This window comes from Crocodylus porosus, unplaced genomic scaffold (genome assembly GCF_001723895.1).
Source record: "Crocodylus porosus isolate Cpor-Errol unplaced genomic scaffold, CroPor_comp1, whole genome shotgun sequence".
Lineage (NCBI taxonomy): Eukaryota > Metazoa > Chordata > Crocodylia > Crocodylidae > Crocodylus > Crocodylus porosus.
The window spans coordinates 25,904,258-25,932,050 of NW_017728947.1; the positions used below are offsets into that span (position 1 = coordinate 25,904,258).

A 27,793-nucleotide genomic window follows, 5' to 3' on the forward strand; every position below is an offset into this window, starting at 1 on the left:
CACTGGTTATTTATTTCTCAGATACTGAAGAGTTATCTGACTAGGCAGCTGACAGGGACCTTGATAGTGCCAGGGTACAAGTGCACCTAATTCCTTCAAAATTATCTAAATCTAACTCTATTAGATGTTTTATAATACTTTTGAATGAACTTGAAGAAAAATCCCATCACTGGATATTGGAGTGCGCTGCCCTTGCTTTCCAATATTTTCATAGCTTAGCCATGGAAATATCTCTTTTCTTAGCAAAGAATCAAATTTAGAACACCAGAAGACAACAAAAAGAATCCTTTCCAAGATCAGCGAGTTATCCAGCCAGCACAATGTCTCTCTTTGTACCTCCTGACATTAAAACATTTGCATCATGGGACTATGTTGTTTTTGCTGCACTCTTTCTAATTTCTGCTAGCATTGGAGTCTTTTTTGCAATTAAGGAGAGAAAGAAAGCAACTTCTAAGGAATTTTTAGTAGGTGGTAGGCAGATGACATGTGGGCCAGTAGCTCTGTCCCTTACAGCTAGCTTTATGTCAGCAGTGACTGTTCTGGGAACACCATCAGAGGTGTATCGCTATGGGGCATCCTTCATTCTTTTCTTTATTGCATATACTTTTGTCATCATTTTCACTTCTGAACTTTTCCTACCTGTGTTCTACAGATCTGGGATTACAAGCACATATGAGGTAGGTAAAACTGAATTTATTACAATCAGTTCATTAGCTAGACAAATGTTGCTACAGCAAAGCATTTCTTTTGGAATAGTTGAAAATCATAGTGTCACCTTAGAATTTAGACACAAATTACATTAATTGCATGATTTCATTATTACTTATTTTTACTACAGTAATGTTCAAGGACATGAATCAAGGATTAAGGGCTTATTTCATATGCACTGTACAGATGTGCAACATTAAAAACGTGCCGTATCCCAAAGATATCACAATATAAATCAATATACAGTACAAAAAACTGCAAAAAAAGCAACAAACTAAAAACCCCCCCAAAATATTACATGAGAGAGTGATATACACATTTTTACCCTAAATAAAGTAGGAAATGCTATTTCAAATTGGGTGTGGAAGAGGGCTTGGAACAACAAAGTTCACGATTGTTATAGCTGGGATTTTGTTTTGTCCATGTAAAGTAGCGGGGCATTTACAACATGTGAATATAGGTTTGAGGTTGAGATTTTTGACCCCCAACAAAATTTAGTTGTGAGAGAATAGATTTAGAAACATTTGTAATGATTAGGATAGAAAAATATATGGGATTTCCAGACACATCTAAGGGAGTTGGAGATGCTACAATTAACACAGTTGTTATGCTTCTTTTGGAATTTCCCAGGTGTGTCTGAAGTTTTAGCTGGGTGAAAGTTGTGATTTTCTTTTATGAGGCCTCAGCAGGTGTAATTATCAATAATCACTGTCATGTTGTTACCGGGGGTATGGTGCATAACCTCTGTTGGATGTTATTGAGCACACTGGATAATTTTTGGGCAACTGAGGTGGTTGTTAGTTAGTAGAATTAACAGATGTCATGGGACATATTCATTAACTGAGGACTGGATTAAATAAAGCCCCATTGCCTAATCAATCAACCCAAGTTAATGCAAAAATCTGTATGCAGCTCCAGAGGTTAAAAGACCAAGAAAAGCTTAATTTGAAAATCTGGACTATGAAATATTTCATCGTGAGGCTCAAAAAGTTCATATTGGAAACATGCTTCAGTTACCAAAGGCAGAACAAGCAAAGCCTCTTTCCCAAACTCTTGAGATAAGATCAGAGAATCACTTTCTCCTCTCAGTTTCCTCATTGTAATTAATGGGACAGTTTAAGTGTAGCTGAGAGGAGACTCAGTATCCTGGGAAGGGATATGTTGGGGAAATCTGTAGAGATCAGTGACATTTTCCATACTTAGATTAGACATGTCCCCAGATTCCTTCCCCATGTTGGGTGTTTATAGACATGCTCTGGGAGGTGGGAGGGTGGGGATGGGGAGAGGGGAAGCCTTCAATTAGCCCAGCTCCAAGACCTGCAATAATTAAAAGCATCTGAATTGCCATGTGTATCAGGATCCCTGTGCTGAAAAATGGTGGTGGGGCCCTTTGAACAAAAGCTCATTGAACGAACTTTAGTTTAAAGTGCCCCACCATCATTTTTCTGCATGGGGATGCTGATACACATGATGCTAGAGTCTGCTGAAGCATGGTAATTACCATGCTCCAGCTGCAATTACAGCAGGTTGGAGCAACCTACCTGCATGTGTATAGAAGCTCATTAAATTTAAAAATTGTCAGTTACTGAGTAGCCTCTGGACTCTTCCAATAATAACAACACAATAATTTGTACCTGATAATGGATAGGTCATAGTTACATCCCAGTATATTGTCCTGGCTTTAACATTATTACTAGGGACCTATCTAAATCATGGCAAGATAATGGGTTTTTTGATGTGCAGAGCTGATTTCACAGTCATTTTGCAGAGACCCCACCCCTCTCCACTGATTTACAGATGATATCTTCTCTCAGTCTGCATCACTATTGGTTTTTTTGCCCCATTCCTCCCTGCTGATTGGTAGAGGGTGCCTTCACTCAGTCTATATTACTAAAATTTTTTTTTTGGTTGATTTTGTGAGGAATCATGGCCAATGTCAGATTTCCTGGCATTTGTGAACAACACTGTTTTTTTGTGATTTCTGTAAAATCCATGAAACCGTGATTTAAGTAGATTCCCAAATTATTAAGTGAATTTTCTTCCACATATTATTAGTGTCTACCATAATAAATCTATCATTAGTTTTGACAGCCATTTCAGTGAAGTCAATGGATTGCTTGGGGAGTGAAGTGCTATGCATTGCTAACAAAAGAATGATATTCTGGACCTAAACATCATATAAGCTTCTCATTTAGTGTATTTCTCATTTTTCCCAGTATTTGGAGTTAAGATTTAACAAGTCTGTCCGTTTCGTTGCAACATTCATCTACATATTGCAGACGGTAAGAAGCATTTTGTATAATGTGTATAGCTTGTATGAATTTAGTTAATATCTTTCTTCTGTAGTATTACTAGACAGGGGCAAGAGGGGCACCAGCCCTATGTACCAACAAAGTGGGAGCCAGTATGGCTATTCCCCCAACGTGTTTTTGTTATGGCAGTCACAGCACCATGTCAAGCAGTATATCTGGGAGAGGGATAGGATGACACCCTCCCATAAGGATGCTTTGCCATGGGAGGTATGGACCTGCCTCTGGGAGCTGAAGAGGACATGAATGGGGCATCAGGAACAGTCCCCAAGAAGCCCACACTGTTGCCCAGCAACAGACCAAGCTTGGGCTACTGTGGCAGTAGCAGTACCAGCTGCTACTCCCATGAGGAGAGGCTCAACAGGTAAGACTCCCCCTCAACTTTACAGTGGTCAGCAAAATTTCCACATCCCATCCCCACTCAGCCCTGGGCCCTGAAAGGGCTTGCTATGCCTCCATCTTTCTTAGAAATGTTCAGCTTCAGTGGAGGGCCATATTTTGCTTTTTTTCCACCCCTTAATTTTCCAATTGGGCGATTAATTTAGGCACAGAGTACCAGATCCAAATCACTCTCCATATTGGTCTCCTGCCAAAATGATCTAAATCAACAGAATAAGGCATTTAGGAGCTCTATACAGATAGTGGAGATCACATGTTTAAAAAAGGCAACCCATATTTCTCAGCTATACGTGCCTCTTTGCTGGCTTCGAATAAGGGTGCAATGTTCAGATGTGTATTTAAACTCCAAGCCCTCTTCGGAGGTTGGCTGCCCAAATCAGGGCAAGAAATAAGGTGTTTCTGCCAATGTGGAGCACCCAGAAGATGCACAACATGCACTAAGAGTTTATTGAATTCAGTGCCAATTGTAGCATCCACAAGTTTTTTTCACAACTATCTTATGACTGGAGCACTCAGGAAATGGGAGATCTGTTACAGACATTTCTCGAAAACGAAGGGACTCCCATTTCCCAGAAGAGAGCCCTAAATACCAAGCTATAGAATTATTTTGTAGAGAGGAGGCTTATTCTCCTCTCTTTCATTTGAAACTGGGCTACTGATCAGCCCCAAACTATTGGGGGAGTCCTCGTCCATGCCATGGCCTCTTTGCGCCACCCTAATGAAACAAAAGAAAAACAAAAATAAAAATGAAATACCTACCTTAAAGAGAAGTACTCTGTGGGTGCATCTACATGAAATTAGTGTGGCACAAACTCTGCCGCAGTTCATTCCTGAGTTTATTGTTCCCAGGAGCAGCGTTAATGAGCAGAGCCTGGGACCATAGCATGTTGAGCTGGGAAAGCACAGCCTTGGCTATCAGGGAGCCTTGGGGGTCAGCTTAGGAACCCAGGGCTGCCCTGACCTGGCTCAACAGGCTGTGGCGGGGCTGGCTGGGGCAGGAGGGTGCTCCAGTATGGGCCTAACCAGTAAGCAGCCCCCACACTGAAGCACCCTCCTGCCCTACATGTGCATGGCTGTGGATTAAAAAAACTCTGCCGGAGGATAGTACTTGTGGCCCATCCTAATAGCACAGTACATGTAGATGCTGAGACTTTACTGCAGAGCTAATTTGGCCATGTAAACATCTCATGTAGTTGCACCCACTGGCTAGCTAATCCCTAAAGGTCTTGCCCCCACCCACATACAATAATATCTCTGTCTTATAGATAGGGAAGCTGAGGCAGGGAAAGATACTTGGCTGAGATCACACAAGGAGTCATTCCAAAATACAAGATGTAGCTTCAAATAAATCAAAAGATTAAAAACAAATAGTGACAGCAAATTATTTGAATTGCACATGCAGGGAAACGAATGTGTATATTATGATGTATGTGTTTAATATTTAATTTTCTTGGTTATTTACATTAATTGAATTCAAATAGCCTTAGCAATTGATTTAAATATTTTGCTTCTCTTTTCTTTCTCAGTGTTCTTGTCTAAACAGTGTAGTGTGTGTGTGTGCATTATATGTGCATAGAAGTGTTCAGGTGGCCAGTTATGGTAGTGTGAGTTTACTAAGTTATTTCTACATCACTGGATGTTTTTAAAGGCTATATATTACTGGCTGCTACCTTTTCTATCTGATTGATATTTTATGGCACATAAGCATTACAAAAATGGATGCACTAAAAACATTTTGATAAATGCAGTTGATATTTCCTTAAGTATGGAATTAAAAATAGCAATGGGTTTCTGATTTGTAGAAGCCAGGCACCTTCAACTTGTAGAATTTAGAACACTTTTAATTTGAAGATTGATCCAAACTTTCCAAAGGGACTGCACATCTAATGCTTTGCTTCAGGGTCCCCTATAATTGGGAACTTTTGCTCTGAATTTTTAAGTCCCCTTTTCTCTTTTGCAGATCCTCTACACAGGAGTGGTGGTTTATGCTCCAGCACTGGCTCTCAACCAAGGTGAGTTTCCAGTCCAAAGCACATGGCTGCACCAATCAACCATGTCACTGCCTAAGCAAAATAACTGAAGGAGACAGATTTAGAAAAAAAGAAACAGAAACAAAACAAAACAAAAACCGACACATTCTTTGTAAAAGTGCCTGTGCCTTCACTTTGGTATTTTTACATTTCTTACCGTCCATCTTCCTCGCTCATGTCAGTACATTGGGAAGGGTCTACCATTAACCAAGTCTATTTTTCTTTATACTTAAGGAGTAACCTGAGGGGATGAGTCCTGAATTCATGTATCTCAGTATCCTGAAAAAGTGCACTGTACAAAGTGATGAGCTAAAAGCGTATTGTGTACTTTGATTGTTTTCTCTTCTGCCTAGCTTACACTGCTGTCATCTTTAATCTCCATTGGATAAAACTGATATATTTTTTTAAACTGAAAGCATTACAGTTCTCTGGTTGGAATTAGGAAGATGAAAGACTAAGGCTAGTGTGTCTGATAAAATGGGAGGCAATTCTTCTTTGTTAGTACTAATCCATGTAGACTAAAAAGTGGGTGCAACCTTTTAACTTAGATCTTTATGACTGTCTTAAAAAAAAATCCTACAACATTTGCTGTAAGACAACTCATTCATTTTCCTGTTAAACTAACTTCAGTATCTTATAGCTGTAGCTAGACATATGTTCTTCTTTACTTTTTGTGCTAAAACCACTATAAAGCAATCAACCTCCCAGTTTGATGAATGATGTAGCATACTGTTTTACTTGATAGGTAGAAAAGAATCCTATTTGTGATCACAGTCCACCCCAAGCAGAATGAGAGGAGTTGGAGAAAATCAAGTAAACACAGAGAGTGGAAACTAGTTACTCTTCTTTTACTAGAATTTTATTGACATTGATAATTTTGAGGAAAAAATAAGACAGAACTCATCCCTTAGGGTAAGAGAGAAATAAGGCATTCCTGTAAAACAATTGTATACTTAATTCTATCAAAAATATGAGATTTTTGTGTCTCATGAGGAAAATTCTGATTTGGTGTTACATCATTATGAATTTTAATTATTACCCTCACAACCTTGAGATGCAATTAGTCACAATTTGCATGAAGGCAACAAAATGAAACCAAGAAGGCAAAACAATAGCCATTAATGTCAAGAATCCCTTATCATCTAGTGGAGCTCCCAGTAGAAATTAAAAAAAAAAAAAATTAATAGTTACCCAAGTGCAGGAACAATGATTAACTATTCTGTTACCTTCCAGATGCCTGGCATTTGTTTTTTTTACTACTAATTTGATTTATTTCTGTGCCACAGTGACTGGATTTCACCTTTGGGGCTCTGTATTTGCAACAGGAATTGTCTGCACATTCTACTGCACTCTGGTATGCAACTAGCACAGCTGAAATACTTAAATATCTGATAAAGGCTAGACCTATTCTTATGAAAAATAGTAATTGAAAACATGGTTTCCAGCTGTAGTTTGAATAACTGGTTTGTATTTATAAATACAAATGTTGGAAAAGTGTTTGAAAATCTTAGGTCTATTTTTGTACTTTTTATAGGGGAAAAATAGCTTTATAGCCTTCTGCATACTGTGTATGTTCTGAGATTTAAATCAGATAACTTCAGGCCAAGGATAAAATTCTTTAGATAAGAAAGTGATACACTCATTCCACATGAAAGCTTCCAAAGAGAAGAGAAATATTTCTCTTTCTGAATGTTTGTCAGTCTACAGTTTATAGAAAGGAAGAGACAAATCATTTCCTAGTGTAACTCTAGTTAAAGCCTAGAGGGATAGAACCTAGGATGAACTGGTCCCACTGACTATGAGCCTTATAGGGGGATTATTTTTGACTGTAAAATGCTGGTAATAATGGTTTGAAACAGATTTAAAAAGTGGTCAGCAACTTTTTCCAGCAGCAGACCAAAATGGCCCAGCTCAGATCAGAGGTGGCCAGAACTAAGACCCAGTTTTTGCTGTTTTTGCCCCCTACAGCTTTTTCCCATTGATCAGCTGCAGAAAAGCTTCCCCGTACCTGACATCCAACTACAGAGCAGTGCTAGCAAAATTCTTGCCACCAAATACTGCCAAAACCTCAGGTCTGCAGGCTAGACCTAACGTGGGGAGGGGTAGCGGGGCAGGAAGGAGGACAGGAGAAGATACATTGCTGCAGGCCACCAACCCATGGATTTGAGTCACTTGACTCTTTGAGGAGTCATTGAGCAATGATCAATGATCACTAGGTGTGAGATGATAGCAGGAGGCAGAGCAGGTGAGAGGTAAGCTGGCAGCCATAATTTGCTATGGTTTCCTTCAAGCACTATGAGACTAAGATCTTAAGAGTGGTCACAAGGGGGCACCCTGAAGTGGCCTTGCAGGATTATTTTTGGAGATGGAGCATCTGAGCAGGAGTAGATGATGAGGCATACTTGAGGACATCCCAGCTAGGACACATTGCCATCATGATCCATCTCTTTGTACCTCATTTTCTGATATGTAATGTAATACATCCTTTTGGAGAATTGGAATGAAAGTGTTCAGGGCAGAGATTACCTCTAGGTGTATAGCAACTCATGGAATAAGGCTCTCAGCTCAATGGGAGCCCTACATATTATGATACTGAAAATAAAATAAAAAAAATATAAACATGCTACTTCTTATAATTTTAGGGAGGATTAAAAGCTGTTGTCTGGACAGATGCATTTCAATTTGTTGTCATGGTGCTTGGTTTTTTAACGGTTCTGATTCAAGGAACTCTTCTGAATGGTGGACCTAGCATGATTTGGGAAAGAGCAAACAACGGATCCCGACTAACCATATTTGAGTAAGCACAACATAAAACTTTGCTGGTCTATCTTTTATCTCTTTTCCATGTTTAAGACTGGAGTTTGCTGTACACTAGTCCTTAGAGTTAGTGAGCTGTAAGTATTCAAGGTCTGTTTAGGTCAATCAGCTCTCAAGCTGCTATACAAGTTCCCTAAATTATTGAGAGAAATTTTGTCCTCACTGAATTCAAAGGGAGGGTTGTACATTTGCATGTCTGTACTTGCCTGTAGGGGCGTGCAAAATGGGCTGTATTCGATTTGGATTCAGCCCAAATTGGGGACAGTGATTCAATTGATTCAGATCACTGTCCCTGATTCGATTCAGCTGAATCTGAAGGTTCAGTGCTGATTTGGAGAATCAGTGATTTGGCTATAGATGCAGCTTTAAATGTTTTTTCTATATATCTTGAAGTACCAGGAGCAAGGTGTGAAAGCTGCAATGGTGGGGCAGATGAAGCACCCCAAAGAAGCACAGGGGGAAATGCTCAGCAGTGAAGCTGAAGTACTTCCAGTCCACTTCCAGGTCCACTGGGGAGCATGCTGGGTCCCACCCCACACCTCCCTGGATTGGCGATCAGCTGCGGGAGGGACCCTGGGTGCCCCCGAGACCCAGGAGGCACCAGTCGTCAAGCCAGTGGAGCATGTAGGGGGGCGCTAGTGTGCTCCTGGAAGTGCTTCTGGTCCACTTCTGGGTCTGCTGCTGAGTGCGCTGGGGGCCCCACCATGCTGCTGTGGGATACTCCATCTGCCCCACCACTGCAGCATTCATGAGCCCTCTGGTACTCATGAGGTACATAGAAAAAACATTTAAAGCTTTGTCTATGTCTGAATCACTGAATCTTCCTGAATCTCTCCAAATTGATTTGGAGGGTTCTGATTCAATTCAGAGAGATTAAATGTTCTCCTTATTTGGTTTGGATTAGGAGATTTGGCCACTGAATCAGGCCAGATCTCCGCTGAATTGAATCAGGGACCAAAGCTTCACACATCCCTATTTGTTTTGCCATGGCCCTTATTCTAGCATGCCCACTCCTCTGATCTCATTTACATGTCCTTTCATTCTCCATTTATGAAAGCACCACTTTATATTAAGTATATTTATCCATGTAGCTAGTACTGCTGCCCTGCTGTGATGAATTGGCCTGCCATTGATGGCCATTTATACCAGTGACTAAAGGGGTCATTTATCGCAGTAAGGCACTGATAGAAACTAGTACAAGCTACCAGGCAGCTTTTAAAAACCCTGCCAAATGTGGTAGTTTATCAACAATGGTTACTGAGTTTAAAAACAATACAGCACAAAAGACAAGGATATTTAAACTAAAAATAAATGTAACTTTAGCTGTACTGGTTAAAATAAAATTACAAGGGTTATGAAGCCTCATCATAAGCTAATTATCAGTCAAGCTCAGGAATAAATTTATCTTTATGGGATAATATATAATAACATAACTATAGTAATTTGGTAGATTGAAGGGCCTTTTGTCTGAGGTATATTAAGTGGCATCATCCCTTTATGGGAACCAAATACCAGATGAGGTGGATATTTAGTCTGTTCTGTTGCGATAGAAATAAGATTTGAAATTTGAGCATAGTACATTCCATAAATTTGAATTTATTAATTTACTACTGATTACACCTGTGGCAACTAGTTCAAGACTATTATAAGTTACCTTTCTCACACTGAGATAAATTCCAGTATATCCAGGATAACGTTGTGATTAGAAACTCTCTTTAATATTGAGTAAATACACACGTAGGCTTTGCTGCTTAATGACAACCTTGCTCTCCGTATAAGCCAATGATTGTCAAGTGAGGTGTCATCGCATACCAGGGTGTTGTGAGATCCTTCTACAGATGCCATGTTTTGCTGCTCAATATTAGTACCAGAAGGTATTAAAACACCTACATAAAATTCACAAGATAAGCCCAGAGATTTCAAATAGGAACCCACAGCGTCAAAAACATGCGCACCTTTGTAGTGTTTCTGAGCTCTTTGCAACGGAATTGCTTTATTACTTTTCCATAGTCAATAAATGAATGAAAGATAAGAGCTGGTACTCTCTGAGGTATGTCTGGAGTCTAATGAGGTTGAGAACCACTGGTGTAAGTTATACAGCATAGGATCTATCTATAAATCATACGTATCTGCAGAAGCAAACATGATATCTCTCAAAACTCAGGAGTTGTTTGGAACTCAAACTCTATCTTTATTCTACGTCAATATTATATTAAGCATGTGGAAATGAATTACTTTTCTCTGTCTTGTAGCTTTGATGTAGATCCCTTAAGACGACATACTTTTTGGACAATTGCAATTGGAGGAACCTTTACATGGTTAGGAATCTATGGAGTTAATCAGTCCACTATGCAGAGATGCATTTCCTGCAGATCAGAAAAACAAGCTAAATTGTAAGTTGTTTAGTATCCCATAATTAAATACAATGAACTTTCATTCCAACTCTTCTTCTTTGGGGCCATACTAATTATTTTGTTCATTATATCTTAAGATATACAGGGAGCTCAGTATGGAACTGTTGACCATTTAACCCCTGCACCTGTGGCTCTGGAACTGATTTAAGCTTTTCTATCACAAATTTTGATAGTAAACAATTTGCAGGTAACATATGAAACATTCACGCAAAATGAATTTTTAATTCACGTACACAGGTATTAATACAAAAAGTGCTTCTGTACTCATGTTACAGGGGAACAGAAATGGCTGCTTGTGACCCACTATGTGCTACTGTTATGTGACCACAGCCATAGCTTTTGCCGTGTGACTTCTGTTATAATATCTCAAAACTGTCCAGATCTCAAGTGTCAAACAAACAGCAAAAGAAAGTTCAAAAAGAATTTAAAATATATTATTGTTCAAAAAGATATTATTATTTTAAAAATCAAGTACATTGAAGGAAAGCAAAATCTTCTTCCAGCTAGAAAGAGTTGAAGTTCCTTATGAATTATTTCTACAAATTATTCATGCAGCTTGAGACATGATGTTCACTCTTTGATATAAGCACCCTTACCTTTGAAGATCTGCTCAGGGATTGTTCTCCATTAATAGAAAATTATCAGTATCTTTCAAGTGCAGGAATGCCATTTGGAGTGCATTCCATACCTCTCTCTAGACAACATGCCTCAGGTAGAAATTGATAGGTTCTTACGTTAGCAGCAGTATATACAAGAGAGGTAATTCTCTGCTTTTGGGCCAGGGCCACTCCCCTTCTCCCCCCGACCTCTTCAGGCCAGGGCCACTCCCCTCTTTGCTTTGGGCTGGGGCTGGGGCCAGGGTTAGGGTCAGCCCTGCTGCTTCAGACCAGGGCCGTTTCCTGTTGTCCCCCACCACTTTGGACTAGGCCACTGCCCCTGCCACTTTGGGCTGGGGCCTGGGCCTGGGCCAGGGCCACTCCCTGCCTCCCCTCACCACTTTGGGCTGGGGCTGAGGCCAGGGCCTCGGACCACAGTGGTGGTCGCAGCAGTGGCAATTGCAATGATTGTGGCAGCAGTCATGGCCGTGGTGGAACTTACAGCAGGGCACAGCTACTGGTCACCCCCCTCCCCTTTCCATTCCCCTTCCTCCCTCCCTCCCCTCTTCCCCACCACCTCCACCTCCCCACCAGCAGTTGTGGGGGGTGGGGCCTCTGGCTCCTGGCTCAAAGGAGCGAGGGGGGGCGGGGGCGAGGCCAGCACTGCTGGCCTTCCCTCCTCGGCTCTGGCTCCAGTCCTTGTTGTTAGGGTGGCACTTTGCTGTGTGGAGTGGGGTGAGGCCAGTGCTGTGCAGCCAGCACCCCATGCCCCTGCCACCTCCAAGGAGCCAGTGCTGCTGGCCTCACCCCCCCACTCTGTCCCCTCTGTCATAGCAGTGGTCCCCCATTGTCTCCTTCTGCCTCCAAGCAACCAATCAGAGTGCAAATAAAGCATTATGGACAGACAGACTAAGGCTTTTATAATTAGTATTTTCCTTTTTTTCATCCTTAGTGTGTTCTTCAAAATACTCTGTAAACTTATGGAAGGGCTCTGGAGAAAATAATGATATAAGATATGATTTAAAAAGGGATGGAGGAGGAGATGTAATAGAGAGGCTCAGTGGGAGTGGAGAAAAGAGTTTAGAAAGAAGTGGCAGTAAAAGTGAAAATATACTCTCTGACTGTGAAGAGTCTTTCTAGATCAAGACTGGAGGAGAAAAGGATGCAGGAGAAAGGATATCAGTGACTAGGAGGTCAGAGAGGTTATTTGTATTGAGTTAAGGCGATCTTTGGAATCCAGGTGTGTAATTCTGAAGTGGAGTTGGCCATGGCTGGGAAGTCAGTAAAGGGAAATGTCAAAATGTGGTGTAGTTTATGCATGATCTGATAGTTCACAGGAATAATGAGATTTTTAATCATTATCTCCCTCAAATGGCTGCTGAAGGGGAAAATAGATTCATTTCAGTGGTGAAATCAGAAACAAACCAAATTCAATTCAAAATAATATTGCATCTAGTTTCAAGAAAGAGTTGCAACAACTTTTCAGAAATCAAATAAGTTTTTAAAGTTTTACATTGAAAGAAGAGAGTTTCTTCACTTTGATCTTAAGTTATCATCAGAACTTTTTGTTGTAGTTATGCTTCTTGCAAACATACTAAAAATTGAGATTTCTACATTTGCCTTTAGGTTTAAAGGTGAATATTACTAAAAATTTACAAATGTTAGTAAGTTTTCTTTTAATAAACATAGAAAGTATGTGTTTGCCATATTTGTGTTGAGTTAACCATAAACTGGATTTTCTCTCTCACTCTTTTTTCTTTTTAGAGCACTTTACCTTAATTTAGTGGGACTCTGGATAATCCTGGTATGTGCAGTCTTTTCGGGTTTGGTGATGTATGCTCATTATAAGAACTGTGATCCTTGGACAGCTGGCTTCATTTCAGCACCTGATCAGGTAAATCAGTAATTCTCAACCCAGGTGCTGTGTAGAGTTGCCAATATCCATACATTTATGAATGGGCAGTAAAACTTTAGGCTAAAAACACCTGTCTATAAAGTCTATAAATACATTTATAGCTTTCTGTAAAAACGGTATAGGTCTGGCTACTTTGTGAAGTTGCCTCTAAGCATATACAAAGTCCAGCTGAAGTCTATGATAATATTGTTATGATTAAGTGTGCTTAAGTGTGCTTAAGGATGTTGTCATGGCTCAGCAAATATACAACAGTTGAGGCTTTTTGAGGGTGATCTTTTATCTTTCAGGTACAAGGCACAGGGACCTGAAGAAGGGTGACTTGTACCCAAAAGCTTATATAAACTTCTCCCAACCATGCAGTTAGTCCAATTAAAGATCTTGCCAACAAAAATCCTTCAAAGTTTTAAGTGCCTTTTCAAGTTGATATTTAGAATGTGACAATCCCACCATATGCACAAGAGAATTACTATTCTCTTGTGTATCTATTTCAGTTTATGTCACTGTCAAGTAAAGTATAACCACATAAATCTGGATATCAAAAATTCAGAATTATCAAAAATCTGGCACCTCTCCCCACTGCTCTGGGACTGGCCGCCACTCCCTCCCTCCTCCCCACCCCCCCAGCCTGCATGGATGTGGAGGGGGAAGCTTCACATGGTGGCTGTTGTTGCCATTCACCACCCTGAGCCACTGCTCCATGTGCAGCCGCTGCTCCAGGACTGACCACCACTACCCCCCGCCACACCTTCCCCTGCTCTGCAACTGGCCACCATGCTGGTTTCAAAAATCCAGCATTTTCAGATTTCCAGCAAGTGCTTGGTTCTGAGCACACCAAATTTATGAGGTTATACTATACTCTCTCTCATTTGTATTAGTTCAGTATGCCTTAGAGGCCTCTGTTTTGGCAAGCCAATTAGAGCTGAGATACCTGAATTTGGATTTTTTTGAACATTTTACTTTTACACAATAATGTGATTGCAAATGGCTACTGCATTTTCTGTCTAAAAAACTTCCCAGTTAACATCCTGTATTATTCTTGTGTTTCTTTTACCCTAGCTGATGCCTTATTTTGTTATGGACATTTTTTCCTCAATTCCAGGACTCCCAGGACTATTTGTTGCATGTGCATTCAGTGGAACCCTAAGGTCTGTGTTTTTGAAACTGTGTTTGTTCTAGCTATGTGCATTGCATATGTGCGTTGCCTTGACCTTTCTAAAAGAGGGGAAAGCAATGCTCTTAAGACCTAAGTATAGAGCAAAGTGCTAACTATAAGAATTAAGCATCATTTCTCTTTCACTGTCCCAGCTAATGCTTCAGTGGTTTTTCTGCTTGCAGTCAATTAATGCCAGAGCCTGGGTTCACTTTGTCAGATGTATTTTCCTTTTTCCTTTTCCCAAAACATATTTGAGAACCACACTATTATTACAAAAAAGGGAGCAAAAAAATCAGAGAAACACCACTTTCCTTTTTAGAAGCAGTTGAGCCTGCTGAGATAGTGCAGCATCTGTGCGGAGTTGAAATCCTTTTTATTTAACCTCACTGGCACAACTATATAATCAGAGAACCAATGGAGGCCATGTTGATGATTCTGGCTGAACACAAAACAGCCATAAAGATAATGTATGTATATGGCAAACATGGAAAAAAAAATTTATCTGGATCAATTACTATAACTGAATGTTCTCCCATGCTGCAGATGACAGTCATATTAAAATAATAGGACTTTAGGGGATAGCAACTAACCCATCAATAGTTAAAGCTAGAAAAAACGACTGAAGGTCGAAGTCCATGTTACCAGTAGTCAGAGCTGTCACAATCTCAAGTTCCTGAAGGCTGCCCCTCCTGCTCTTCCACCTGCCCCACCAAAGTAGCATGTCAGTATCAAAGAGGTCTTTATTGAAATGAAACAATTTTCATCCCATACTTTTAGTATATGTGAAATAAAATAATAGGTATTTCAAGGACATAGAGTACACTTAATAAATTGCACCACCTTAAGTATGGAAAATGAGTTATTCTATATGTAGAATAAGTAAGTTATGCCCAAGCAACACCACTGAGATGGATTCTGATTAGTTGAAATGTGTGAATTCAGAGCTGCCACACAGAAGTCAAAGGGTTGACACCAGTCTAACTGTAACAAGAATCTTGGCTACTATAGCATACTCAGTTTTGTTTTCAGTTTGGAGGGACTCGAGAGAACCCACATTTATAAAAGAATGTCATATTCTATCACAATTGCTGGTGAGGGGGATGACCCCAGGGTTCTAATGTAATTGGTGTTATTATTTTAATAATTATATTATGCAGACAAACACCAATAAGACGGCAATAAGATGGCACAGGAATAACGGAAAGGTAGGAACTTAGCACACAGTAGGCACATCTATGTGAGATGCTAAATGTGCAGTAGCTTAATACTACTGCAGAGTAGCACACCATGTCAAAATCAGTGCTAATATGATACTGCACAGTAGCATCATTAAAAGGCATGTGCTGGAACTAATGCTCAGTAGTGCCAATTATTGTGCGTTGAGTTAGTACTTGATTATACGAGTACTCATTAGCAACATGTAGGGGATGCACATGGGTGCATGTGCACCCCCTGAGCTTGGCGGTGCACCACCTGGAAAAAACACTGCTGACGCTGCTAGTGGTGCCTGTGGGCAGTTGCCACATGTTAGCCCCCTCCAACAGCCGACACTGCTGGAAGCATCTGTGAGTGGTTGCTGATCACCGGTCAGCACTTGTTGACCCTCCCCACCACTAGCACTGCTGTGGCCACCTGTGGGAGCTGCCCACTCAGCCTACCCCCACCACTCATGCCACTGCAACTGGCTGTGGGAGCTCCCCGCCACCAACACTGCTGCTGTCGCCTGTGGGCAGTCGCTGTGCCCCCCCCAGTCTCCGGGGGCATGCAGGGTTCATGCGAGCACTAAACTTTATGTGCAGTAACTATGACACACTAAGGAATTTGTAGATGTGTACAGTTGCTACTATACTTGTAACAACAATGTCTGTGAATTATTTGGTAGATATCATTTGTCACAAGGCTTCCAAAAGACTGATATCAGTAGCATTTATTAACCTCCTCACTAGAAAAGCAATGTTTCTCAGTATATTGAAAAGGTATGTGTAGTTTGGTCAACTGGAGGACTCGTCAGAAGGTATATTAAAGTAGGTGTTTCTACCTTTCCTTTCAATAATGAAACTAATGTAAATGAAAGGCTATTAGTGATTGAAGCAGGACTGGGAATGGTATCAGTGTCATCATCCCTTATAGTTAGTCAGAAGAGTAGGATCTTCTGCTCAAAATCCTGCTAAGATGTTATCTCAGTGGGTGCATCTACACCTGTGCTTAACTGCACAGAAGATTAATTTGCTGTGGTATAAAGCATCACAGTCTACACATGAAACACTATTATACCACAGTAAACTAATTTTCACTGCTGTAAGATAGCAGACATTGGGTACGTGTTACATGCATGTGTAAACACAGACCTGGGTGTAAACTGTGCCTGATCAGCCCAGGCAGCAAGGGGCCAAGCCTCTGTTAGCTGCCTAGCCATGCAGCTCTGCTCTTTGGGCACTCTCATGCCCCAGCCATCGGTGACCCTGAGCCTGGGGCTGGCCACCTGAGCCTGCTGCCAGACTGTGGCTGCTCTTCCTAGCTTAAACTACTGCAGCCCCAGGTGCATGTGTATACACTGTCCCTGGGAGCTGTAAACTCCAGCACAAACTGCTCTGGAATTTATCGTGCTGCACTAATTGAACATGTGGATGCATCCAATAAGTGTCAGTGGTGGAACTTAATCTGTGCCATCATTTATTCAGTTATATGTACAAAATCAGCATCATAGAAGGAAATCATTTTAAAAATTACTAAGTTAATCTTTTTTCTTCAAATGTTTTTGAACTGTCACAAGCAACCTGATTCATCTTCTAATATTCTGGACCAGCATTTTGGTATGCAGGTAATATTACCTGGCAGTTTATTTCTGTTATTTTGATCATCATTACCTTCTTTGCCTCTACAGCACTGTAGCTGCAAGCATAAATGCTCTTGCAACAGTAACATTTGAGGATTTTGTCAAGAATTGTTTGCCAAATCTCTCAGAAAACATGAGCACCTGGGTCAGCAAAGGCCTATGTAGGTACAGTAGATGGCTCTTGTACTTGTGTACATTTATAATGATGACATAACATATTTTCCTAACCCCCTCATTTCCTGTCAGGAACTTTTGACCATGTCTACATTGCCTACAGACCATACTACAAGGGTCTGCAGTATAGCACAGTATGCTGCTCTCCAAAATGGAAATGATGAAACTTTATAACAATGCTGCTTATAGTGTCATGCCAACATGACTAAGGCAGCCATCATGTCCAGGTTGGAGTTTAACATGTGCAGAACAGGTGTGCCAGGGCTCACTGCATCTCTCTAAGAAATGCTGAGGTGGAAAAGATATGCCCCTTGTATCAATGCAAACTTATAGCATGTGAATGATCATAGCATTTATACAGTGAAGTCCTGATATCATTAGCATATACAACTGCTTTAGTGGACTAGTCACCAAGCTTAGGTGACCCAAACAATAAATGTTTATGAATTCTGAAGACCACTTGTCTCTATGAAAGGGAGAATTTCAGACAGTTTTTGAACCATCAGTAATACTAAATCCCTTCCTAAACTATTTTATCCTTCAAGTGTTTCAAAATACTACCTATTGCCCATTCTCAGAAATGTGCACAGTGCTTTGTTTCACATAGTATTTGCTGGAAAACAAATTCCCTCTGGTTAGCACATGTTGAGTTTTCTGTTTCCTGAAGTCCAAGTGCATGAGTGAGTACTATTGAGTGCACTGTGAATTCTTTTTACAGGATTGGAGCCAAAGTGAATGTAGAGCTAAGCATGTGCATGGTTATTTGTCAAATGGGAACTAATGACAGACTACAAACAAAAGAATATGTTAAGATCCTCAACGGGTTTATGCAGAAAACAGGCTATCAGGGCAGGGTGACACCTCAGAGACTAACTGGTTCAGCTTTTATAGGCAACAATCTATTTTGTCAGAGGTAGGTAGTGGTGGTTAACCTAACTAGTAGTGTAATGAGGGAGGGGCAAGAGGGACACCTGCCCCAGGCACCATGTTAGGAAGGGTGCTGAAATCACCTCCCAGCCCAGCAGAGTGTGATTGCAAGACCAGCCCCAGGAATTATCCAATCTGGGAACTCCAAAACAGCCTCTGGCTGCTCTGACAGCAGGGGCGGGCAGAGTAAGTGGCAGCAGTGGCATCAGCAGTAGCAGCAGCTCAGTGGGGGACTGCTTAGGAGTTCCCAGCATGGGTAGACTGCTGCATTCTCCCCTTACAAAATCATGCACTCCCCCTTCTCCCCACTTTGAAACTCTGGAACCAGCATACTTCCTGCTCTCAGAATCATGCAGTCCCCCCCCTCTGAACTGCATGCTTCCCCACCCCTGTTCTCAGAAGTACCTCCCACCCCCTTCTCCAAACCTGTATTATCCTTCTGCCCTGCTCTTGGAACCCACATGCCCCCCTCCCCTGAATCATGAGCCCTCCCCAGTCTCAGAACCTGCAGATCCTGGGTGCTGACTCTGCTTGTTATGCCACAGCTTAACACAACTGTGTTCATAAAGGTATATTGGCAAGCTAATGTTGAAGACAGAATGGAAGGATATTTTGTGCCAACAAAATGTCAAGCCAGTGACCATAAAACATTTCTGTCTTACCTTAGAGAATCACTTTTAACTTCATTTTTAAATGGTCAGTTTTTCCAAACAAAAAAAATCATCTGCCTTTTAGTATACGCCTACCAAAAGCAAAACCAAAGAACCTGGGGAAAACAGAGGGTTTTGTTTTCTTTTTTAATTATTATTATTATTTTGCTAACATCATTCAGTTATAATAATGTTTATGTTAATAGAAAGTATAGTAGCTGCAACATTTTTACTCGGAGCTGTAATTTCCAAACTAACATTAACTCTTTAATGCTGAATTATTAAGCAAACCAGCAGGATTTGATGTCAGACCCTTTAAAACATAGAAGTCCAGCATGCTATCTGATTTTGTAGCTGATGGAATAGGTAAAAAAAGAATTAATTTCAGGGTTGCAGGGGAATTTGAGGTCACCAGGGCTATTGATCATCAGTGTGCTAAGTAACTGCTACACATACTTGCTATTGATATTTTTTAGGTATATTATTTGGTGTCCTGTGCACTTCAATGGCTGTGGCAGCATCACTTCTGGGAGGAGTTGTGCAGGTACGTAGACACTCATGAAACTGTCCAACCAAAGAAAACTTGATCTTGTTTGTTCCCTCTGGACTGGACTTTTCTATAAGCACTCCTAGAATAGGATGTGCACTTTCCAGAAGCCATTTAATGAATAAATCTCTTTTTTTTAGGACCTAATGAGTTACAATCTAAGTTAATTGGAACAAGTTTGGTTTCAAAGAAAAATATTGTCAATCCAACCTTAGTATTAAATCTAATTTTGTGATCAGTTACCCGAACCAGGACAATCCTTCTAAAATGTCCTATATCCATTTTATCATTGGGAAGATAAAAAATAAATAAAAAATCATGCTTTTCATTGACACTACAATGGCATTAGGATTTGCATACCTTGTATCATTTGTTTTGTAATATTTTCTAGTGGAAGAAATAGTCATAAAGGCCCTGGAATAAGAACAGATAAACTACAGGTATGGGAATGAGGCTAATGTCAAATGACATTAACTAACCTTCTAATAATTATCTATTGTGCCTTTTTTTAAACAGGCTTCACTCAGCATTCATGGCATGTGTGGGGGGCCCATGCTAGGGTTATTTACATTAGGAATTGTTGTTCCTTGGACTAATTGGAAGGTAAGAGATATCATCATCATTGTCAATATCATTGTTAAAATGAAAATATTACTGGGTTCATCTACATGTGCATTAATGCTCAATAACTACTGCGCATTAGGTTAAGTACCTGTAATAACACACCTTTGTAGTGATGCTAATGAGCAGTAGACTAATTCTACCGTGCATTAGTGCAATAGCATAGCTTTTGTTGTGATGTGCTAATGAGCAGTAGAATTAGTCTACTGCGCATTTAGTGTCTCTTGTAGATGCACCCAGTTTCTCTCAACTTGTATCTCATTTATATTATTCTGCTTTTAGATTTTATGCTTTGTTTAGAAGCTTCTCAGGACAGAATAGTCCAAATCAAATCCCTAAAAGCCTGGGATAACTCAGCTCTAGATGCAAAAGTCATGAAACAAGCCTTCACTATTGCTTATGTCTGAGTTTTTACATGAGCTATTAAGTCTCATGGAACACAGTCAAAAACTGGAGAAAATAGGAACTCCCAATATATACAGAACACTTTCCCCTGTAACTTCTCTTGATAAGGCAAAACTAAAGATGATGTCATTTCACGTATGTACTCTCTTTCCTTCTGAATAGTCCTATTAACTCATACTATATGTAAAATTTACAGTAGCAACTGCTGCAATTTTAATCCTTGTGGCTTTCATGATCTATATGGCTACATTACTAGTTCAATTAATGTCTATTAACTATAGGTAGTAACAAATGCACAAGATCTGGTATCCAGTAATTTAGAATGTACCACCCTAAAATGTCCACTTTTAACTGGTGATTAATATGAAAAACTGCACTTGGGGATATTAGTTTTAAATAGTAAACAAATAGGGTTTTTCCTAAGTAAAATTTCAGTTTTGGTTTTAAAAGATAGTTTTGTCCTTTCACTGTGCAGATTGTAGGAAGATAGGATTTTCATTAGCATGGATGAAATATAACAAAGGGAAACACTTTTCAAAATATGAGCTTCTCACAGGAATTCCACCTGCCTTCCCTCCCCCACAAATTTCCAGTTTTGAGGGATTAAAAACAAAAAAAGCCCCTACTTAAAATTAAAGCAAAAAGACTCCAAAAACAAACAGAAAAATCCTATTAACCCATCACAACTCAATTGTTTAACCAACTTTAACAAATAAGGCCTGAATTTGTGCCACTGGAGTAAATGGGAGTTTTTTACCCCTATATTAATGACTACAGGAAAAATATCACCTAATGCAATGTACCCACCATTTGTCTTTTCAAACGCATGCATATTTCAGTCATTTCTGATAACGTCACTTTGCCTTAATTCAGGGTGCCTTGGGAGGCCTTTTGACTGGAATCACATTAGCTTTTTGGGTAGGTATTGGAGCTTTTGTTTATCCGGCACCATCTTCAAAAACCCTTCCTCTGGATTTATCAACAGCCAACTGCACTCTAGCTAACAACACAGAGGTACTAGCTACAATGGCTCCTGATCAACCTCCTTTCAGGTATTTTCCACTAGTTTTTGTGTGTATTAATACTCTACTATAAGAGGTAGCTACTACATGCCATTAGGTTTAGGCTGAAGTATGTTTTGAACACTGTGGCCTTGGAACTCCAGTGGTCTGAGAGCACATATCGATGGTGCGCAGACATCTGGTGGGCTGTGGGAGACATATTCTACTGAACACAAGAGAAAATGTTAAGTGCTTCCATCTAGCTTAGGTTGCCTAGATGCAGTCCTTACAGTTAGATCCATAACTAGTTGGATCTAAGTGCACACTGCACAGAAGTTCCAGAAAGGTTGGATGGTCTAAAAATGGTCACCCAATCTAAGTTATACTTCCAAGGTAGTCTGACTTAAATTGGGTTGACCATTTTTAGATTGATTGAACTGAACTTGTGTACGTTCATGGTGAGCCCCAGGGCTGGAAAAGCCCAGCTACCAGTTTCAGATCTAGAGCTGTACTTTTCCTACCTCCTCCCCAGGACTGAGCTATTTTTAGCCTGCTCCTTGCCCCACTCCCAGAGGGCAACCCTCTGCAGCCCACCAAAATCCCCATCCCACAAGCTGCTCTCAGTGCTGGTTTTATAAGAATTTGCTGATGCCAGGAGCTAAAGAAGAAAGTGCTGGTGGGATGAGGGGTGGGAAGGATGGAGGCAGGGGGAGGCATTGTCCATCTGGCAATTGGGAGGCTAAAAATAGTCCCTGTTCCTGGGAGGTGGGGGGAGAGAACTGCCATGACATTCCCCCTGAACATCCCTGCAAACCCCACCTGCCCCTCAGATTTTTCTGATTTCTTCCATGGACTCTGCTTGCCCTTCCAATCCCTTCAATACCCCCCCTCCCCGCAGTCCATGCCCAATTCCTCAATCCCCCTGGAGACTTTGCTAGGCCCCTAATCCCTCTTAACTCCACTGTGGACATTACCTGCCCCACAATCTCTCCTTCAGATACTGCCTGCTCTCCATCTTCACAATCCCACCTGGGGACTCACTGATACCCTACAAAGCCTGCTTGACCTCCCAATCTTCCCAACCCCTCCAACTCAATTTACCTTAGATTGGGTGACTTTTTAAACTCCTCACAACCTCCCCAAATATCTCTACACAGCCCATAAGACTATTTATGTATGCAATTACTGCAGGGATGAATAGGGTAGAAGTATTAATTTGGAGATGAGGAGTTTGTCCATATGAACTCACTAAGACGTTGTCTACTTGTGGAAACCTTTAGGATCCCTTGAGTTATAAGGACACTAATTTTGTGAAAAATTCTGGAAGTTATAAATTAAAAGTGAGGGGACTTTAGTAAGGAAGGTTCTGAAACTGTGAACTGAGCATTAAATGTGTCATTAAACGGCAGAACAAATATTTAATACTTTGAAGGATTGGGCCTTAAGTTATTTTTGTATAACTTCTGCGTAGAATTTGTGGAAAGGGGAGTGGGACATGCATATTCGAACTTAAGAATGTCAATTTTTATTACAAAGAGTTCTAGCATTGATCACAAAGAAGAAAATATGCACATATTATTTTAAAAATGACTAGTTGAGCTAACTGCAATTTATGCATATTTCACTTTTGCCATTTAATTGACATGTATTGTATTCTTAAATCTGTCTGTATTAGGTTATTAATTATGAATATATTCCTCTATATTCATTTTTGCCCTTACAAGTCTTTTACATGTTATTGCTAACTATAACTTTTATTATTGTACTTCCATAGACCACAACTGGCAGATAGCTGGTATTCCCTGTCCTACCTTTACTATAGTGCTGTGGGCTGTTTAGGGTGTATTTTTGCAGGACTTTTGATAAGCTTTATCACAGGTAAGTTGTTTATTAAAGATTTTCTCACTGGGGCTTGTCTATAATGTGCTGTTCAAAGACTTCAGCAGATAAATTCAAGACTGCCAACTTAGAATCAGCTGAGTTGAATCCTGAGGAATAAAAGCTAATCTGTTTATAGTTACCTATGCATTAATACTTGCCAAAAAAATTCTAGTTATGTTAACTTTGAATGCTAAAGAACATCCATGTAAGCCACCATAGCACCCTAAAGGGAGCATACAGTTAGACATCTAAGGGATGTTTGAGGCCCGCCGCTCTAAGTTACACTGTGGATTGACTTCAGTCACCTAGGATCTTGGAAACAGATGGTTGAGGATCACTTTTATCCTACATACTCTGCTGCAATAGTAGCAAACATGGCTCATCCCAGGATTCAGCTCATTATTAGTTTTGTTATGGAAATGTTAAACCAGATTTTAATATTAAAAGTGGTAAATGACAGACATATACTTATAGCCCCTTTCTCAACTTGTCCTTCAAAATACAGCCCTAAATAAAATCAGTACAAAATCCCCAAACTGATTTACCCAACCCAGATAAATTAAGTAAGGGCCTTGTCACACATGCACTTGCAACAGTTGCAAATCATTGGACTGTAGTGGCCTATTTAAGTTTGTGCATGCTAGGAGATGCCAGTGCAGGCTCAACTGAGTTTGTATGTGCAACTTGCTGGAAAGTCTGCCAGTTGTGCATCAGACTCCTCAGCCACTCAAGTGGCTGTATGGTACCTGGTAACTAGGGCTGTGCAAAATTTTGCTGGCTGTTTCATTTCAACACTGCTTTGACTCATTTTGAGCTTGAAACAGTGAAATCAAAATGAAACGAAGCCCTTTGAAACAGCCTCGAAATGAAACGAAGGCAGCTGAAACATTTTGAAAGTTTTGAAATGTTTCAAGTTTCAAAGCAGCCAGCCAGGTGGTGGGAGACAGGGGAGAACCAGGGCTGTGACTGGCCTGGGAAGGGGAACTGAGCTGGGCTGAGTTCCCTTCCCCAGCCTGATTGACAGTGAATGGGACAGTGTTTTCAAAACGAAACAAAACTCAAAACAAAACACTGTTCTGTCAAAACAGATGGCGAAGTGGAATACTACTGTTTTGCACAGCCATACTGGTAACCTACCAAAGGCACAATCCTCATTGTCTCCCAAGACTGGTGGCTAGCTAGTAGTGAAGATGCTAGGAGAACACTTTGCAATGTCACGTGGACATTTAACACAAGCTAAGCTGTTTGAACTTGCATCTTTTTGTGTTTTAACTGCACTTAGAAAGTGTTAAATTGAATATGTGACACCACTTTTAAAGACTGTCTTGTTATGGTTGACATTCATCTGGCCAAAGATAATATTTGAACACACCCAAAGGTCATGAAATGATTTCATCCAGTTCTAGCTTTGATTCATCATTTCTCTGCTTGGCATATGCATAGATGTATGTAAAAATCACATTGCTAACAATCTTTTTTTTTATAGGACCGAACAAAGGGAAAGATATTAAACCAGTGTTGATTAGGCCTGTTTGCAACCTAGTTTGCTTTTGGTCTAAACGGTACAGAACACTATGTTGGTGTGGTGTTGACCATGGCAGCAAAGTAATTCATGTAAGTATTTCATAACAGAACAGCCTGCTGCTGTCTACATCTATACTATATAAAATATTTGATAAAGGGATATAATTTAGATTTCACCTTCAAGATTTCTATTGCATACAGAAGCAAAGCCAGCACACTCTCTGAAAATCCTAGACCATTTTTTTTCTGACAGCCACCCACTGTGTCACAGTATGTTACAATTTATCAGGGATGGAAAAGACTGTAGAATCTTAAAATAATAATAATAATAATAATAATAATAATCATCCCTGTTATGTGAGTCAATGACTTAGGAAATGCAAGGTATAATCTATTTAAACCTCAACAGAAGGGAACTGACCATATTGTTCCTCTTAATTAAAAGGAGAGAAGCCAAACAAGCATTTTTTAAATAAAGAAATGCATAAGGAAACAGACAGGCAATAATTTCCCTGAAAGGTCTTAAAGCATTTCTAAATAGTAGATTTTAGGTAACATTTTTAAACTGCCTAATTGATTTAGAAGCCTAATTCCCATTTAACTTTCTTTGAGACATAGGAACTTAAGTGGCATATTTATCTTTAGTGATTAGAGATACAGACAGGGAAACAGTAGGATTTTTCAATATCACCTAGCCCAGCAGTTAGCAACCCCAGCCCATGGGCCAGATTTGGCTTGCAGAGCCAGGAGGTTTCAGCAGTAGGGGGCTTAGCCCATGTGGCAGCAGGGGGAAATAATGACAGAAACTGTGGTAGTAGCATGGGTGAGGATGAAAATAGTCTTCTCCAAAGTAGAAGATAAGCTCCAACATATTGCTGCCCTCTGACCTAGCTGACTATAGCCAGCTTTTAAAAGGTGCCTAATACACACTGGGCGTGTCTACACATCACCTTACAGCAACATAGCGACACACTACATTGCTGTGCTATGGCAACATAGCGATCACGCAGATCTACATGTGATCTACAGCTATGTTGCTGTAGTGGCACACTCCCTCAGTGTAGTGCAAAATCTAACTGTGTGCTGTGCACACGGCACAGTAACTGCTGGCACTTTGCTGTGGTACTAAAGTACGGTGATGTGTAGGTGCGCCCATTGATTCTAGGGGAAATTTAGTACCCTGATGTTTTGAAGCACCATCTGAGCATATGTCTGTGTGTATAGCTTTGGATACCTATATGCTTAGGGATCATGCAACTTTTTCAAGTTCGTATGACAGTCCCAGACACAAACAAGTTTGTTTCCTTTTAGCTGTGCTTGATAACCAGTGCTCAGCAGCCAAAATACAACAAATGTTCACGGCTGCAGAATGCTTTTTAAATGGCCAATTGCGTGAAAATGTAACTCTTGTCTGATGTAATGTAAGAGTGGGGCACTCTAGGGCAGACTCCTTGCAAGGGTTAATTTCAGGTGATTCTGTGCCCACATCCCATGCAGTTTTGAGGGGCTGGATCCATGAGACAGGGGGGCTCTGTTTCCCCCCTGCCCTGCTCCAGGCACAGCAGCGTCTGCCACTGTCAAGACACTCATGCAGGGGGCAGGAGGAAGGGATCTCATGCCACACAGGCCCAGTCCAACTCCCACCAAGATCCCAGCAGGGGTTGTTGGGGCAGACCGCACAGCAGGGGGCTTTCCCCCTCTCCCTAAGCCCCAGGTTTGTGCACAGCAGCTTCTGCTACTGTCAGGATACTCTCATGGGGGCAGGAGGGCAGGTGTGGGGTAAGGGAGCTGCCTCTACCACGTGTGTTCCCCCCCCAGCTGCCCCTGCTGCGGTCTTGGGCTGGGCACGTGTGGTGGTGGGGGCTCTCTTCCCACACTGTCCCCTGTGCAAGCATCTGGATGGTAGCAGAGTCTTCTGTGCCTGGGGTGCAAGGGGGAAATGCCTTGCAGACTTGCCCTGGCTTTCCCCAAGACCCCAGCAGGAGTAGTTGGAGAGGCTCTGTCCCTCCCCCATCAGCTTTGACAATTGCCATCTCTCAGGGTTGGGGGTCCAGCAGCCCCCTGGGAGACTGCTGGAGTGCCCCCACTTGGTGGCCTGGGTCAGTGCAGATAGGCTCCATGCCCACCACACACAAGAGGTGAAAGCCAGTTGGGATCAATGGCATTCTAACACATGGCGCTTCATGTGAAGTGCAAGAGTTAGACCGCCTACCTGGTGGACTGCCTACACTTCTGTACATACCCTAAGAAAAATAAAATGAAGTATTGCCTTTCTAATAGCACTCAAGTCAGTTGCTAAATATACACATGGGAGGGTCTTTGATGATGAGGATAGAATCATTTACAACTCTTGTTGGACTGAGATGTATAAATAGGGTTTACTAGGGTTGGTTTAATTCATATTTCAAACAACATGAATTATTTATTCTTCCTTTTTCTTTTCCTCAGGAGGATTCTGAAAATAATCTGTGTAAAGATACTGCAAAGGTGATAGGAATAGACACGGCCTCCCAGGACGGATTCAAGAAAGACATTCCAAGCCATTTACCTGGTTATAATCCCAATGAAAAATCCTACACTAACCCAAGCTTAGACAAAGAAACGCATTTCTAACATATGATTTGGAAAATAACATAATTTACTACGTCAATCAAACTGCATTGCTCCAGCTTTGAAAAACAAGGACCATCCCTGTCTGTTGCATTCTACAAAGTGGTAGATGACTAGTGCCACATCAAGTTACTTAAGAAGACGAACTCAAATGAGGTTTTATTTATGAAATACATTTAAAAACAAAGCATCCGTTCTTGGGGGACAATGAAATGCTGGGAATCCTGTTATTTCAAAAGAAATATAGAAGTGAGTCATAAAACGTTAAAACCCACA

At 40.8% G+C, this 27,793-nt stretch overlaps 1 protein-coding gene across 1 annotated transcript; it reads left to right on the forward strand.

Annotated features, from left to right (window-relative positions):
* Positions 1-27,793, forward strand: SLC5A12 (solute carrier family 5 member 12). The gene is made up of 15 exons (XM_019552189.1): positions 1-677; positions 2,925-2,990; positions 5,377-5,428; positions 6,733-6,800; positions 8,089-8,243; positions 10,516-10,656; positions 13,038-13,167; positions 14,245-14,333; positions 17,226-17,338; positions 19,405-19,472; positions 19,992-20,078; positions 21,375-21,553; positions 23,277-23,380; positions 24,870-24,997; positions 27,356-27,793. Exons 1-15 carry the CDS (start codon positions 321-323, stop codon positions 27,518-27,520), a joined length of 1,902 nt encoding a protein of 633 aa, XP_019407734.1. The 5' UTR covers positions 1-320; the 3' UTR covers positions 27,521-27,793.